At 30.8% G+C, this 15,881-nt stretch overlaps 2 protein-coding genes across 3 annotated transcripts; one reads left to right on the top strand and one right to left on the bottom strand.

Moving 5' to 3' along the window:
* The first annotated feature begins 3,217 nt into the window (after positions 1–3,217).
* On the top strand, positions 3,218–5,241 carry LOC100806497 (protein LIGHT-DEPENDENT SHORT HYPOCOTYLS 4). Of its 2 annotated transcripts, none has more exons than XM_006606324.4 (2): positions 3,218–4,390; positions 4,852–5,241. In XM_006606324.4, the coding sequence occupies exons 1-2, from the start codon at positions 3,826–3,828 to the stop codon at positions 4,863–4,865; spliced, it is 579 nt and encodes a 192-aa protein (XP_006606387.1). In that variant the 5' UTR covers positions 3,218–3,825; the 3' UTR covers positions 4,866–5,241. The 2 variants fall into 2 exon arrangements, with proteins under 2 accessions (XP_006606387.1, XP_003556381.1); XM_003556333.5 differs by having other exon boundaries at positions 3,218–4,394.
* Positions 5,242–12,996: 7,755 nt separating this feature from the next.
* On the bottom strand, positions 12,997–15,258 carry LOC102666616 (synaptonemal complex protein 2-like). The gene is made up of 4 exons (XM_014772661.3): positions 15,119–15,258; positions 14,930–15,040; positions 14,610–14,849; positions 12,997–13,098 (listed from the first exon to the last, which is right to left on the bottom strand). The coding sequence occupies exons 1-4, from the start codon at positions 15,215–15,217 to the stop codon at positions 12,997–12,999; spliced, it is 552 nt and encodes a 183-aa protein (XP_014628147.2). The 5' UTR covers positions 15,218–15,258.
* Positions 15,259–15,881: the final 623 nt, after the last annotated feature.

The raw sequence follows: 15,881 nt of genomic DNA, 5'->3' as shown, positions 1-15,881 counted from the left end.
GAAAATGATAGACTTTTATTTCTTTTAAACTCAAGCTAATGAAAGCAATGGTACTATTAATTTCACTTTTAAAACATTATAGAAGTAGAGTTGAGTTACATTTTGTTGGCATATCAAATCTGAAGACAAACTTGGTGTCAACTCATCCTGTTTCTCCAATGCATTCAATTTGATTTGATTTGTCTTCACAAACTTCACACTTTCTCAAATTTTATAAATGCCCCGCTAGCAACTCTTAATCTCTCGAGTAAGGTACTCATAGGAGTATATATATATATATATGAGCATGCCATTTGAAGTGAAAACTTTCACCTTTAAAAAGAAAATTGCTTTGAAAATATTATTATCCTGCCAACAAATTTTGCATGCTATAATTGGAAGTGACATTCTCCAAACGATTGATCGTCCATTTTCCATACAACTCGATTCGGCAAATAATTAAGCATGATCTGGATATATTCAATAATCGATAGTATCAAACGGGTCAATTACAGGGGCCAGGTCTCATCTTATAAGCGTGTGTATAAATAGGATAGTGTTGGTAGAACTGATTTTGAATAAAATTTATTTATAAAATTAATTTTGATAAAAAAAATATATTATGTTTAAATATTTTTATTCTAAAGAAGATAACAGAAAAATTTGTATAATTTTTTTGTTCAACATAAAAATTACCTAAATCATTTCAACTTCAATATGGATTCAAAAATCAATTTCTCAATATAAATCAAATATATTTACATATTAACTTAATTTTAGATGGTTCAATGTAGATTCAAAGACGCACTAACTCTTGGAATTGAACGGCTAAGCTTTTTTTTTATATAATTAATTAAAAGTTTTGTAAACTTTAGATAGGCATGCTAGTAGTGATGCGTATCTTAACTGCTATTTTTCTGATATTTATTAGAGGATTTGATTCCCCGTAGTACCAGATAATATTTCCTTAAAGAACCCCTTTTAAAAAAAATGAAATATTCGTTACGAAAAAAAAAAAAACCTCTTCCACGTGAAATAATGGTGATGAAAAGATATTTTTGTATATTCTTCTACCATATTCGAACTCGGTAGCCTATGGAATTGCCCTTAAGGCAATTACCATAGAGATGTACTGCCTGTATGATGAAATGGATATAGGAACACACAAATACAAAAATTTATGAATTTAATTATCTCAAGTAAGATTATAATTATTTTGGACAAATTTGAAAAAATCCTTCCCATTTCACCCCAATAAGAGTTCTAACATGAGTATTCCCAAATGGATCTACCATCAATCTCATCTCACTTTAATACTCGTTTTACTAATCATCAAATTGCACTATATATCAACTTTGATACCATGGTTGAAGAAAAAGAAACTCATGCACAATTTGAGAATCAAAAGATGGAGTACACACAAACACCACCACAAATAAAAATAGCCAAAAACACAAATTTTACCTAATTCAACACCTCTTGTTTACTTCTAGAGAACATCTCAACAGTGTAAATATTCACTATCTAAAATTAGATCACAAACTTTTTAGACAGACGTGAGAAAATCCTTCCATTACATGTTTTTGTACAAGCGGGAGAAAATCCTCTCCTTACACCTCTCTCTCACATGGATGCTGACCTTTACATTAAAATATTATGTGATACCTTCTCTCTTCACAAGAACCCTTTTATATAGCGGTGGTTCATGCATAATTTGTTCACTAATGAGACTTGATGACTTTTAATTTTCTACCTCTTTACCTACCTTCTCATTATGGTATTGAAGTTCTCCGAGAATCGATATACATTTCATTACCTTTGGAATGCACCTCTTAATTTTTCACTCACTTGCATTATTATTGAAAATCAAGATTAACTTTTCCAATAATCTCTCTCAATTAAAATTTTAAACTTCATTGCTACCTCTCTAACTCCCTCTATCATGGTAGTTCATTACAACTATCTTCAATGTTTTTATCATATGTTTTCACTACGCAAGCTTCTGTGTGTTTCTTATCTTTTTTATTATTATTTTAAAACTCCTTCAATATTGGATGGTGACACTTCTTGTACTTACACCATCAACTCTAATATACCGTTGTCAAGAGAAAAAAATTCCTTCATCCACAACTATGATGATAAAAAAGATGTGCATAAATTTTATTTGGTTATGTCTATAGAATATCTCAACAAATATTTACTATTACAAGGAACATTACAAGTTTTGTGAACAAATTAACCTAAGAAAACACTTCTTAGTACAAGTTTGTGAAGAAAATTTATAATGGAGAAAGCCTTACGATTTATTTGGAAAACTTGATATAGATAATTATTGAGATATTTGGTAGATGTAGGTAAAAGTTGTTGAACTCCATAAAATTTAAGTCTTTCATTATTTTTATTTGTGTTGTACTTAATGTGCAATCATATCATTTTAATAATCATTATTGTGTATGAGAAAGTTTTTTCCCCCAAAATAATATGTCATAAATTTTCAATGTATATACAAAACGAATCTAGTACTATACATAACAAAAAATTATAGGAATATATATTCTTTTATTAGTTAAAATTTATTAAAAATTATAAATTTATGTGAATTTCATATTTCATTTAATTATACTTCTAATTTTAATAAATAATAAAGAAATACGTTAATGACTGTTTTCTTAAGCCTCCTCGTACATAATTGTCTTTTTTTATAATAACTTTGATTTGATTTGATTTAACTATGAAAATTGACATTTCTAAATTTTCTTACAATAAACTTAGTAAAATCGGTTATTTTTGGGTTATTTCTTTTAACCTTAGTAATTTAGGATGTGATTTAATTGAAAGTCCTTTGCCGTCAATGATTTTCATCATTGAAATCATTATAATCTGCACACAGATATCTAGGGTCTAGGGATTAACACTTGTTGAAAAGTAACAATCTAATGATGGTAAGTTCACAAGCCCTACTAGTAGTGTCTGCTTGTATATGCAACTATGGTTGATGATCCCATATTTTCCCAAAGTAAAGTTAGTCGTATCAGACATAAAAGGGCAAATACGTAATTTCAAAAAAGGTGTTGTCAATCAACGCAAGAGAGAGAAGCACCAAGACCATTTTATTAAATTTTTTTTTACCGATTGCCTTTATCTGTCTGCATCAATCATCTCTCACTGTCATTGTCAACCTATTTCCATTTCCACAAAAGCCCTAAAGTCCAAAACACCGCTTCTTTCTCAATTAAGCCCCTCTGGTCTCTCACTCTCACTTTCTCTCTTTGCTTGGGACACTGTCATAGGTCAAACCACTCAGCTAGCTGCATACCCTTTTATTCCTCCCCTTCCCACCTTAAAAAAAAACACCAAAAAACACACTGTGATAGAATTCCTAAAAATGGTTTCAGAAATACAGGGTTAGCAAAAAGCACCTAGCATCACTACGCTTTCAAGTATTCTAGGAGTTATCAAAAAACATAAGGGGTTGAAGGTAGCCTAGCTTCTAGGAAAATAGGTTTCTCTCACTATCTTTCTCCACTATTCTTTTACCCTCTTTCCTGTTACGTTGTCTTCACCATTCTCCATCATCAATCCAACCTTCTCTCTCTTTCTCTGCTGAAATCTGATCAAACAAACAGCAAAGCCATTTTTCTCTTCTTTTCTTTTCTCCCTTGCACACCTTCCATGCCTTCTATTAATTCTCTAGAGATCTTCTTCCTTCTCCTTAACCTCACAACTCTTGAAAATCCTCCTTATCGATCCAACAAGCAGCAAACTCACTGAACAAATCCACAAACAGAAACAAAGATCCTACTCGTGTAGATCTAATAACATCACCTTCTTCTTCTCCTACAGATCATGAATTCCTTTCAAGAATTTGACTCATCAAACACAAACAGTACCAAAGCCACCAATTTCCCATCATCATCATCAGCAGCACCAGCAGCAACAGCACCACCATGTTCTTCTTCTTCTTCTTCGACCACTCTGAGCCGCTACGAGAACCAAAAGCGGCGCGACTGGAACACGTTCGGGCAGTACCTCCGCAACCACAGGCCCCCACTCTCGCTCTCACGGTGCAGCGGCGCGCACGTGCTGGAGTTCCTGCGGTACCTCGACCAGTTCGGGAAAACCAAGGTTCACACGCAGCTTTGTCCCTTCTTCGGGCACCCGAACCCTCCAGCACCGTGCCCTTGTCCTCTACGCCAAGCATGGGGGAGCCTCGACGCACTCATAGGGCGCCTCAGAGCTGCTTTTGAAGAGAATGGAGGAAAACCTGAAGCTAACCCTTTTGGCGCTCGCGCTGTGAGACTCTACCTTCGTGAAGTGCGTGATTCGCAAGCCAAGGCTAGGGGTATTAGCTACGAGAAAAAGAAGCGCAAGCGTCCCCAACAACCTTCATTGCCTCCCTCTAATAATGCAAGTTAGTAAGGCCACATAACTCTCCCCAAACATTCTCAACTCCCCCCACAAATATAAGGGTTTAAATATACACTTTCATGGTCATATACTTACACTCATAGTCAACCAATTAAAATTTTTGCACATACCCAGATAATACAACACAGATAGATAATGTAAATCAGTTTTATAGCGTCCGATCAATTAAAAATTTAAGAGTTAATTTTAATATGTTATTGAAAAAACTCTCATCTTTATTTTTTTCTGATGTGTTCAGACTGGTTCAACTATTGATTAAAAAATTATAACTGTAGCAAAACCAATTTTTCTTGATATTATAGCAAGTTTAGCTCATAACTAACTTGTTTGGATTCAATTTTACATGGCATTGGGAGCTTAGTGATTAACATTATTACATGTTTATCTAAATTATATATTCTTCTTAATTTTTTTGTTTGTTTCTTTGGCTTACTAATTGTGCAGAAGTTGTGATTTGACAATGGGCTGGGGGCATGTGGACACCCTTTGCAATTGCATTAGAAAAATATTGTGTAAACCTAAACAGCAGTACTACTTTTGGTAGATGCAGCAGTAATTTAAGTAGTGGCAGTAAAAAACACTGTGGAGGGCTGTGCGTGTGTGTGTCGTCTGTGACAGACCAATATCACAACATTATCCAATTTGTATTAATAAAAAAAAAAATGTGTATGAACTCTCTTGAAGATATGTTATGAAGAAAACAATGGATCTCAAGATCTTGTCAGTTTCCATATATCTTCATTTATTAAACTGCAGTTGTTCTAGTTTCTTTCTTTTCCTGTAATTATACGTTGTTGCGTTTTGAAAAATATATACCATCTACTTGACTGTTTAGTAGTATAGCTACTGTATTGTTCGTCTATACTTTGAGAGTTGAGGGGTAGGGTAATTTTGGTGGCTTGGCTCGTTTCTGTCCTGTTAGTTCAGGGATTTCGGGTAGTTTCATATGTGTAATTTCATTTATAAATATGCAGTGTTAACACCGAGTCTAACACAATATGTGCTTCGATCAAACTGTCATGCAATTGGTAGGCATCATAAGTTTAGAAGTGCCTTGGAGTGTGTGCACATGAACTCTCTCTGAATCAATTCTGATAGTATTGTCTACTTGAGTGGGAGAAAAGAGATTGCACTATGGCTAGTAGCTACACGATTTTAAATAATAAATACCCTTATAATAGTGCTATTTGTTTTCTTTTGGTCAAAGCCTGAAACTCGGAACAGGCGACAAACTATGGAAAAACCATATTTATGTATGTACATGTTCTCATTTTTTCATGTAGTGATGATTCAGCTTTCATATCCCGTTTATATATTGATATAATACTAAGTAGAACAGAATAATGGGATTTGACGGTGTAATCTAATCTACTACATATATGAGAAATTAAAATGTTAACATCAATTTTTTTAAACATATTTTTAATTGTTTGATTGAAATTTATTCCAAATTATATTATAAAATTTTGTTAGTCTCGACTCATTTTTTATTTATTGACTTTCATTTAATAATTTTATATTATAAAATTATATTATAATTTTATATATAATATTAGAGAGTGCTTACCGGTATTCCTCTATATATGTAATTATTTTGGTGTATACGTTACTTTTTTGAGTTTATTTGTCTATGTTTTTTTATAAATAAGTAATTATTTTTAAATAAACTCTGAACTAAATGTGATATTTTCCCTTCTAGATATTAGAGTTGTGTTCTTTCTGATGGCATAAAATTAATTTATGTGACTGCATGCATGACCATACGAAATCTGGCATATAAACTGATTTTGCTTTGAAGGCTATACAAACTTAAAACGTCGCTAACATGTGTTGGTCCAATCACAATAAACACATCTTCTGCTACTTTGTTCATTATCTCCAGTTGATTGCATTATATGGTGAAAGAAAATTGCATTTTTTCCCTTCTGAATTTTGATATATTTCCAAGTGCTTAAAATAACATTTTGGAGTACACGATTAGTTGGCCTTGGCATCATGTATAATTAAATTAAAGAAATATGACATACATTACATATAAAAGAAATATATATATTATTTCTACAGCAGTTTTGAGTTGCGTGTTTTTTCTCTTTCTCATAAAATGTATATCAAACTGTGGATCTCTCTTTTTATGATACAATATTGAAGTAATCACTAGCTCTTTCTTTGTCATTTCATTGGCTTCTGATGATGAAATTTGTTTAGCTAGTACCGTTGCTTAAGAATAAGACAATGGCTTGACTATATGCAAGAAAAATAATGAGTTTAAAAGATAAAAAGAGAAAGAAAGTGATATAAAATAGATAAATAATTATTAAATGAAGAGTGGTGAATGGTGATTACTGATTATTATAAAAGAAAACGAAAGGCTTTAAAAAAAAAGAAAGAACGAAGAAATCTCATTTGATAATTTCTATCTATCTATATATTATGGGAGATTAACTGCAAGTACCTTAATATTTACTTTTCTGATGAGAGCATTATAATATATTTTTATGAAATAACTTAGTGATCATAAGGGTATTTTAGTGATTTAATATTTTCAGTTTTGATGAATAAAAATTATCAGGACCAATCCAATTGAAAAAAAAAATCAACTAAAGAGTATCTAACTGTATTTCATTAAATACAAAAATACCAAATATAATAATAGTTTTATAAAATTTTATAAAAATAAAATTTAGCATGCTTTTTTCAAAAATTTATTGTATAATTTCGTAAAACATAAAATATAATTGATTTAAATCATAAATAAGCATAATAAAAATTAACAAATTTTTAACGTACTATTTAATTTTTCTTTAATTGCTTATGCATTTATCTTTTATCTTTATTATTTTACTCAATGAATAAATTTATTAGTTACATATATTATTATATATGATTTTATGTTTAAAATTAATAAATATTATTAATAACAAGCTAAATATGTCTTTCATTAAAATTGAATTCATGGTTTCTCTTTCACCTTAATTAAATATTTTTTTAAGTTATTTGATAAAATAAATTATTCAAAACGAAACATAGACATTGTTAGCTTTCACATGAAATTGTGAAAGTTAACAATTCCTTAATTTATACTATGTTGTATAACCCTTGTTCATTATGGTAGTATTTATTTTATGTTTGGGTGAATAAGCTAAGGATATAGTTTGCAAAGTTTATTGTCAAAAGGTGAAAAATTGAACGAATAATTTTATTTGTGCATGTCTTATTATTTTGTATAAGATGTGATTCATAATTTCCATAGAGATACATTTGAGATGAAGGATTTAATTGGGATTCTCAGCTAGCACCAAATGCTGATCATTCATACGTACAGATGCCCTACGTGTGTCGAAATGTTTCCCTCTTCAATTATAAAAGTTAAAGGGTGTGGAAAGAATTTATTAAAGCAATGTCTTTATATTAGTTTTCTATGTAGTGGGTTTACTGTGGCAAATCATGTAAGCAGAGGACCAGGCTTTACTTCTTACTACTTCTCAATTCACAAGTTTTTTTATTAGTTTCACCAGGGTCATAAGGTGGGTCCTATATTAAGGGAATAATATTTGTATGTGCTTTATTATTAATAATAATTAGTTAATATTAATATATTGTGTTTTAGGGATTTAACAAAATCTAAACGTTAAATCTGTTAAACATATTAAGTGTTTAACTGAGCTCTTTTTTTTTTAACTAAAAACTATATTTTAAAAATATCAAATAACAAAAATTTACTTTAAAAAAAATCCAAAACATACACACAATTGTTGGGGTAAGGAGGTAGATGAGACTTGTATAATGGGCTCACAAAACATGATCGCATACATGACAACACATTTTCGTCTGAAACTTAAGACATTACCCACATGAATTTGTTCTCATATTATCATCACTTTTTTAACTTAAGTATCCCTCGGTCAGGAAGTTAATTGAACCCTAACCATGCTAAAGTTTACGGACAAATGTTAATCAAGTCACACCGTGTTATAGTTTCTCATTATTTATCATCATTGAACTTATTCTCAATTATTAAATTTCCAAAAACCAATATATAATTGTCGCGGCTAACTTTTCAGAAAGAAAGACAATAATACTTAAGTACTATAAATAATTATAAATTATAATGTACCTTTTAATTAAACAATAAAACCGCACATGACATTTGGTCCAAAATAGCTTTAATGTTAGAAATATATATATATATATATATATATATATATATATATATATATATATATATATATATATATCGAAACAATTGATCTATTCTAATTTAAACACACTAAATGATTACAGAATTGACCAGAAATGTGTATATATTCTACAATTGAAAATTAAGGATATAACTCATGGAAGTTCGCTGTTTTCATATATTTTAGCCGGCGTCATTTTTAGTTCCTAAACTGTTTCCACTTTGCTATCATGTATGAATGCTTAACAGCCTCTCCTCTTTGGCTCTTTCATACTTTCTGTCCCCCGCTACCCTACAAACCACACAGGAAAAAAAATTGATACGTGGGATTTTAATATTATTACTTTTTGGTACGTATTAAATATATACAATTTAAGACATTTATATATGTTTTCTATACACTTGAATTTAAAAAAACCAAAATGTGGAAATATTATAATTTTTTAACATTTTTAAAAAATAATTAAAAATACATACTTTGTTTGATATATTAAAGAATTTGTAAGATACGAGTGTAATATTAATGCATGAATATATATAATTAAAGAATAAGAGATAATAAGATATGTTTGTTGCCTCAACGCTGCCTTTGTTCCGTTTATCCAAATTATATTTTGCATGAATTCCTAATACATTTGCATGAAAACCGGCCCAAAAGGATCTTTTGTACTATTCCTTTTTGCATTGAGAAAAAGATAAAAACAAGCAGAGTTTAAACCTCGATATTCAGCTATTAGTGTGTGTGGATACCGCTGTAAAGGAAACTGATAATGCTTTCTATAATAATTTTGCTCTAATTGGCAATGGTTTGATTATAGTCTAGCTCGCGGTTAAAGGGAACATGATCCAAAGGGGGTCATGATTGACCATGAAGAGTGCAGTTACTGAGTTATTTTCTGTAATATAATTTGTAGTGGATTTAATTTGTCGCTCTGATATTATGCTCCACATGTCCACTTCTCTTTGTATAACTTTTTGTTAGCATACCATGATGATGGCAAGGCTTGATACTAAACTTGTATATAAAAAACCACAACTTACGATGGATTTTTGGAACCGTAGTCTGTTATATATCACATTTCTATATAAAAAAAAGCTTTTAATTAATTTCACATTAAAAAGTCACGTGATTTACTGATATAAATTTATATTTGATTGAAAATAATAAATATTTATTATCAAATTTTGATATTTTACTTATTATTTTATTTGTATAAATTTTAGGAGCATCAATTCATAAGTTTTATATTTTAAGTATAAAATAATTTTATTTGAAGTATCAATTTAAATGTACCTAATAAAAATATGAAATGTTTCAAATGAGAACATCTTTTAAAATAAGAATTACTCATGAGATTATAATAAAAAACAATTAATAGCTGAGATTAAAACACCACTTGAGTTAAATTATCATGTGTATTTCCTTTCTTTTTCTCAAGTACGTTTACGGGTATGTATACTGAATTCACGTCTCAATTCCCATATTCACTGGAATCTTCACAATTTCACAAACTCAACAAATAATAATAAATAAATAAATAAAACATACAGTTTTGGTGTGTTACGCTCAGCAGCAAAATCATGATCTGAATAAAATACGAGATGTTAAACGCTCAACTATGAAGGGAGATTCGATCTTAGACTCCCTTATAATTTAATTAAATAATTACCATGAACTGAAAAGATAATTTAATCCAATTGAAAGAAAATTTATCTGCAATGGGCAGTACGTCCTTCCTTAAGCTTCCCTTCAAGTAGATTTGTCCTTGTGACCTTGTCCTTCACGAAATTATTTTTTGCATGAAATTCAATCACTACTAGAAAAATAACACAAGTTTATTACAAGCTTTGATATGCTTAATTAACTATCACATCATTATTAGTTGCAGGCTTTGATATGCTTAATTAAGAGATTTTTATTAGTTTTAGGGACAAATAACATTTCATTTAGATCAAGTAATCTTTGATGGGTACTAAGCGTTATGGAGCTAGTGGCAAGGATCTCTCAAGTTTATCACCATGACCTCCTGCTAGAGTACGTACTCTTACCATCATGATCTAAAATTTCTTGAAACGGATTGGAGTCGTGAATCACCTAATTGCTTGCACCACTATCAAAATACCCATAACCATTTAGAAATGATTTTTGTGAGTCAATGAGAGCATTATAAATTGAATTTCCAGATCTGTCTTATCTGATTTCTTTATGTGCATGTCTTGTGTAAGTTTATTCAAACTTGTTATACACAAAGATAAAATCACAAATCACCATCTTATGAACACACAAATTTTGACCTAATTTCTGACTTATAAAGCTTTGCATCACATAGCCTGAGAAGTATGATAGACATATTGTTCTCAAGGATGTAAAGCACAAATCTCCCAAAAATTATATAGGAAAATACTCCCCCAAGTTAAAAAAACAATAAATAATAACCTTTTTGAAATACACAAAATTACAACAAAACCTGTAGAAGCAGTGAACTTCTACGTAACCGGATTTACCACAGACTTGACATACTGGTTAGTCTTTAGAGTTCCTACCTTTGTCTCTTCCTCCTCACGATCCTCTTTGATTTGATCCTCTCCATGCAACTCGAATTTAACGGATTCAGAAATTTTTAATTGTGGGGGTAATACTTATAAATAAATTTATAGCATTAAAAACATTATATATCACTTTTAACCGTATAATTAAATATACATTATAATGATTTCTTGTAAAAGATACATATGATTAAGAAAAAAAATACATTATTGTTCTCAAAGAGCTATTGTATTCTAAAAACAATTGATAATTTTTTCATTTTCAAAATAAAAAAAAAATTGACCTTTTAAAACTTTATAATGTTATCCACTAGTAGTAAAACTTTAAAAGCTAACTCTTCAACGTATAGGTTGTGCAAGCCTATGTAAGTTTCATTTTTAAATATAATATTTGGGAGCATTTTAATATATTAGATATATATTATATGAAAGACTTTATAATGTTAGTGGGGGCAGCTGCCCCCGAACTCCTCAACGTAGATCCGTCATTGAATGTAAGATTTGTTTCCTTATAATATATGATATAGTACAAATATTAACTTATGAATTTTGGGAGAGACTTGATAAATAATTCAGTTGATCAATCATATTCTCAAAGGCAAGGAGTTGTCGTTGTAAATTGACGAATGTCATGTCAGAAATAGTTGAACTACTATTACATTGTACTCGCTATCCAAACCATCTAGGTTCTAAATGATGAGATCAATAGTTGAAGCAAGACTGCTTGTCATTTTCAAATTGTCATACAAGGTCTTCATTTTGATCAAGTAACCCTTCATCTTCATTGATCATTTTCTAATGCTATGAAATTTGGTCTTGAGCAAGGTGACTTTGAAACGAGTTATGAGCATGCATCAACCAAGCTCTGAGATGCTTCCTGAAGTTCCTTGGAGGTCTCACAATGCAACAATTGAGTGCCCACATCTTGTGTCATCGAATTAAATAATCAACCTAGGAGTTGTTGGTCATTAGTAGTTTATCCATTATACATAGCCAGGATTGGATTTCTTGTTAATTTGTTACTTCTGTAATAAATTGTTTTGGGCATTCCTTTGTGCAAAATATATATCCATCCATCTTACCTCCTTCCTTTAATTAAAGGAAACACAAGTGATTTCCAAAGAAAATAGTTGATTCTGTCCAGCTTGACAGAGAAAAAGGAGATGAGTGACACTACTAGAAAAATGGCTTTTTACGACGGTTATTAAGTGCTTTTAACGACAGTTGTAAACCGTCGTTGTATATAACGTCATTGAAATGCAATTACTTTTTATGACGGTTATTATAATAACCGTCTTTGAAAGTTAGAACAATTCAAAGACGGTTATTATGTAATAACCGTCTTTGAATGCAGTGTCTGGTTCAACATTCAAAGACGGTTATTACAAAATAACCGTCTTTGAATCTCGAGGAGATGTAACTATCAAAGGCGGTTATTACATAATAACCGTCTTTGAATGTCGATCAGAGATAGTTACATCTCCTCGAGATTCAAAGACGGTTATTACATAATAACCGTCTTTGAATGTTACATCTGATCGACATTCAAAAACAGTTATTATGTAATAACCGCCTTTGAATACAGTGTCTGATATTTGAATTCAAGGTATTTATTCCTTGGCAGAGGCTATGACTGAGAGTCTGAGACAACAAATTATAGAATTCCAGGGAACAGTTACTAGTAAGTAATAGCATGGAGTCTATCTTAATTTTAGCATTTGTAAAAACACACCATCACCAGACAAAATTAGGAAGCTCTGAAATGGCTTCAGTACTTTACTCATGGCTTTTAGTAGGAGGAATATCACATTTCAAAGGAAATAAAATTAGGATTGCAATAACTCAGTATCTTATTGTAAATACCTCTAATCAAATGCATAGGGATCCTCTGCATATGGATTAAGAGACCCTTCTGAAAACAAATCACCAATGTTTGAAGGATGAGGATGGCCTCCTCCTTTGATGCTCTGCATCAGTGATGTGCAAAAAAGAAAAATCATATAGAGTATTACTACAGCACACCAGAAAACAGCATAGCATATGCAAAAACACTTATATGTCACCATTAACAAAAGTATGGACAAAGATTAATATAGCATCAGCTTATCCTATGTTCCTTTAGAAACAAAAGGGGAAAGAGAAACTTTCAGCATAAACCCTTCGTCCTTTTGCTTTTAATTATACCATATCAGTAGAGCATTAGATGATATAACTCAATAAATATTGTGGCAAAACAAGTGGACCTAGAGAAGCATAGATTCTTATAGAACTAATTAAAAATCTTTCAATTTACTGAGAAAAGATAAATAGCTTCAACATTAGATAATCAACATGGAAAAGGATGAAAACTAAAAAATCATAACCAATTAAATATAAAAAACCTTAAACTAATAACATCATATTATTTACTAGCACTATCATTTCTGGATGAAGATTAAGTGTGTGTATGGATTTGTGTTCGAAAAAATTTATTTTGGATCAACCTACTTTTGTAAAATTGATAATGGTTAAAATTGAGTTCAATGTAACTTGATTTTTAATTTGGATAACGAAAACATATATCAGGAAAATGATTTTTACAAAGAAATTGTTTGGATACTTTGAATCAAAATTGTTTTTGAATAATATGTAATTACCAAAATGAATTTTAATGTACATGAATACTTCTTTTCTATTATAATTAACTATTTTCATATATAAATTAATAAATTAGAAATGGAGTAATCCTATCATATGAAAATCATTATGCTAATTTTCAAATTCAATTGAAATTCATTACAAAGGTTGATTAAATTTGCACTCACTGAACCCTGTCTAATGTATTCTAACACTTAGATACCAGATCATCATCAAATTCATATGCTCATCACATTTGCCACGAATAAAAATTGGTTAGATATCTTAATCACTCATAACCCATCTTTTCAGCAGAACTTTTAAGCATACATGATATCAGAATAAAAAAAACAAATTGCAATTGGAATATCCTTACACTCATGAAACCACTAAATAGTAAGTGTAGTTACTTTCTATAGTGTTCATCTTTAAGATAGTAAGGAGCTTGAAAAGAAGAATGATTAAAGTAACAGATACCAAATCACAACCAAACCAATGTCTATCAGTTAAAGACACACACACACACACTATTTCTGCTGCTATGACATGAAGCCTTCAGAGCACTGTCTTCACCCTTCCCTTTGTGATGTGCAAAAATCATCAATAAAAATCTTTTCAACTTAAATTTTGAAACAGCTATGATATGAGAAGTGGTACCAATCAAATCTATCTAATATCATGCTAGTAAATAGTTATGCCTTCAGTAACAAGATTATGCTTGTTTCATAAGTGACAATTTTAGCATGAAGGCAATGCATATGTGAACCAGTGGGTCTTTATTTGCATCACCCTTCTATGTATTTAAGTTCACAATTCTCAAGCTTGTGTCGAAAGAATATTAAAGAAGCACATTTAGGTATACAAGAAATGTCTTCTCATTTCCCCAACTATGCCTACCAAATGATAAATGTAATATGTCAAACCAAACTACCAAAGGTATCCCAACATGAAAATTAGCAAATATGGCATCCATTTGAAGACAGACACAGACAAATAGATTGAAACACAAGTCAACCTGTTTTGAATTCACTTCTTGGTCCTCTTTGGGCTTGTCACTCATCACTTTCAACTGCAACTGCAACAAAGCCCTTTGCCTGTCTTCCTGCAATATATTCCAAAGAATAAATATAATAATAAAAATTATGACAATAAATTAATTTATCATATCAAGGTATTCCATACTTTGGATTTTTGAAGATGCAACTCCTCTTCCAGCTTCCGACACTCATCTTCAAGTTCACACCTCAATGCTTTGATCTGAGCTTCATGATCATTCCTCATAAACATTGTTTTCTACATACAATTAAGATATCAACAGGTGAATAAATTTCTATACAAATTTTGGCTTTGACAAACATACGTGTGTGGCACCTCTCTCAATTCCTTTTCAGCTTGCAGTTGGGTATGCTTTAGCTGTTCGTTGTGTTCAGCTATGAGGCTTGCTTGCCTCTTGTCATGCTCCTGCTTCATTTGAGTAACCTATAAATTGAGCAGGAAAAATCAAGTGACCTAGTGCCTGGAAGTTTTTAAACTTAATGTTAATCAAATTTCATAAAAAAGGAAAGTGATGATGCGATAACTTCCCCACAACTCAGTACATACCCATTTAAAGAAAGGTATAGAGGACTATAATAGTCAAAGACAAACTATAATGAACTTAGACCAATTTAAATTTTCACATGTAAATTTTGATACATTTAAATAACAGATTTGATGTTACTAATTATTACTATCATGAACAAATTATCCAAAAAGCTTAAGTTCATAGGTGAAGATACATGAATGATTTTATTTTACATCCTTAACATGCCTCTCATGCAAGAGCCTTTTGGACATTAAGTGTGGATAATGCACAAGTCCACATATGATCTACCTTGGCTGAAATTTAACGTTTTATTAGAAGAATAAGAGTAGAAAGGATTGAACTCTAGACCACATAGTCATAGAGAATTTCGTACCATGTCATTAACAAACTATCCAAAAAGCTCAAGCTGCTAGGTAACGATACATGAATGACTTTATATTGCATCTCTAACAAATACTAATCAGAAAGTAACTTTATATTGCGTTGCCTATAGTCTCCATATGGAAGGATTTGAATACGTTAGGTGCAATGGTGAGCTCAAAGAGCTAT

The sequence above is a fragment of the Glycine max genome, chromosome 20, assembly GCF_000004515.6.
Source record: "Glycine max cultivar Williams 82 chromosome 20, Glycine_max_v4.0, whole genome shotgun sequence".
NCBI lineage: Eukaryota > Viridiplantae > Streptophyta > Magnoliopsida > Fabales > Fabaceae > Glycine > Glycine max.
Note: the sequence above shows the minus strand (reverse complement) of the source record. Positions and strands in the feature narration are given on the sequence as shown.

Coding starts and splice junctions, on each gene's coding strand:
- LOC102666616 (XM_014772661.3), bottom strand. CDS start 15,217: ATGAAGCAGGAGCATGACAAGAGGCAAGCAAGCCTCATAGCTGAACAC. Junction 14,850..14,929: donor TGCATCTTCAAAAATCCAAA/GTATGGAATACC, acceptor AATATATTGCAG/GAAGACAGGCAAAGGGCTTT. Junction 13,099..14,609: donor GAAATGAGAAGACATTTCTT/GTATACCTAAAT, acceptor TCACTGATGCAG/AGCATCAAAGGAGGAGGCCA.
- LOC100806497 (XM_006606324.4), top strand. CDS start 3,826: ATGAATTCCTTTCAAGAATTTGACTCATCAAACACAAACAGTACCAAA.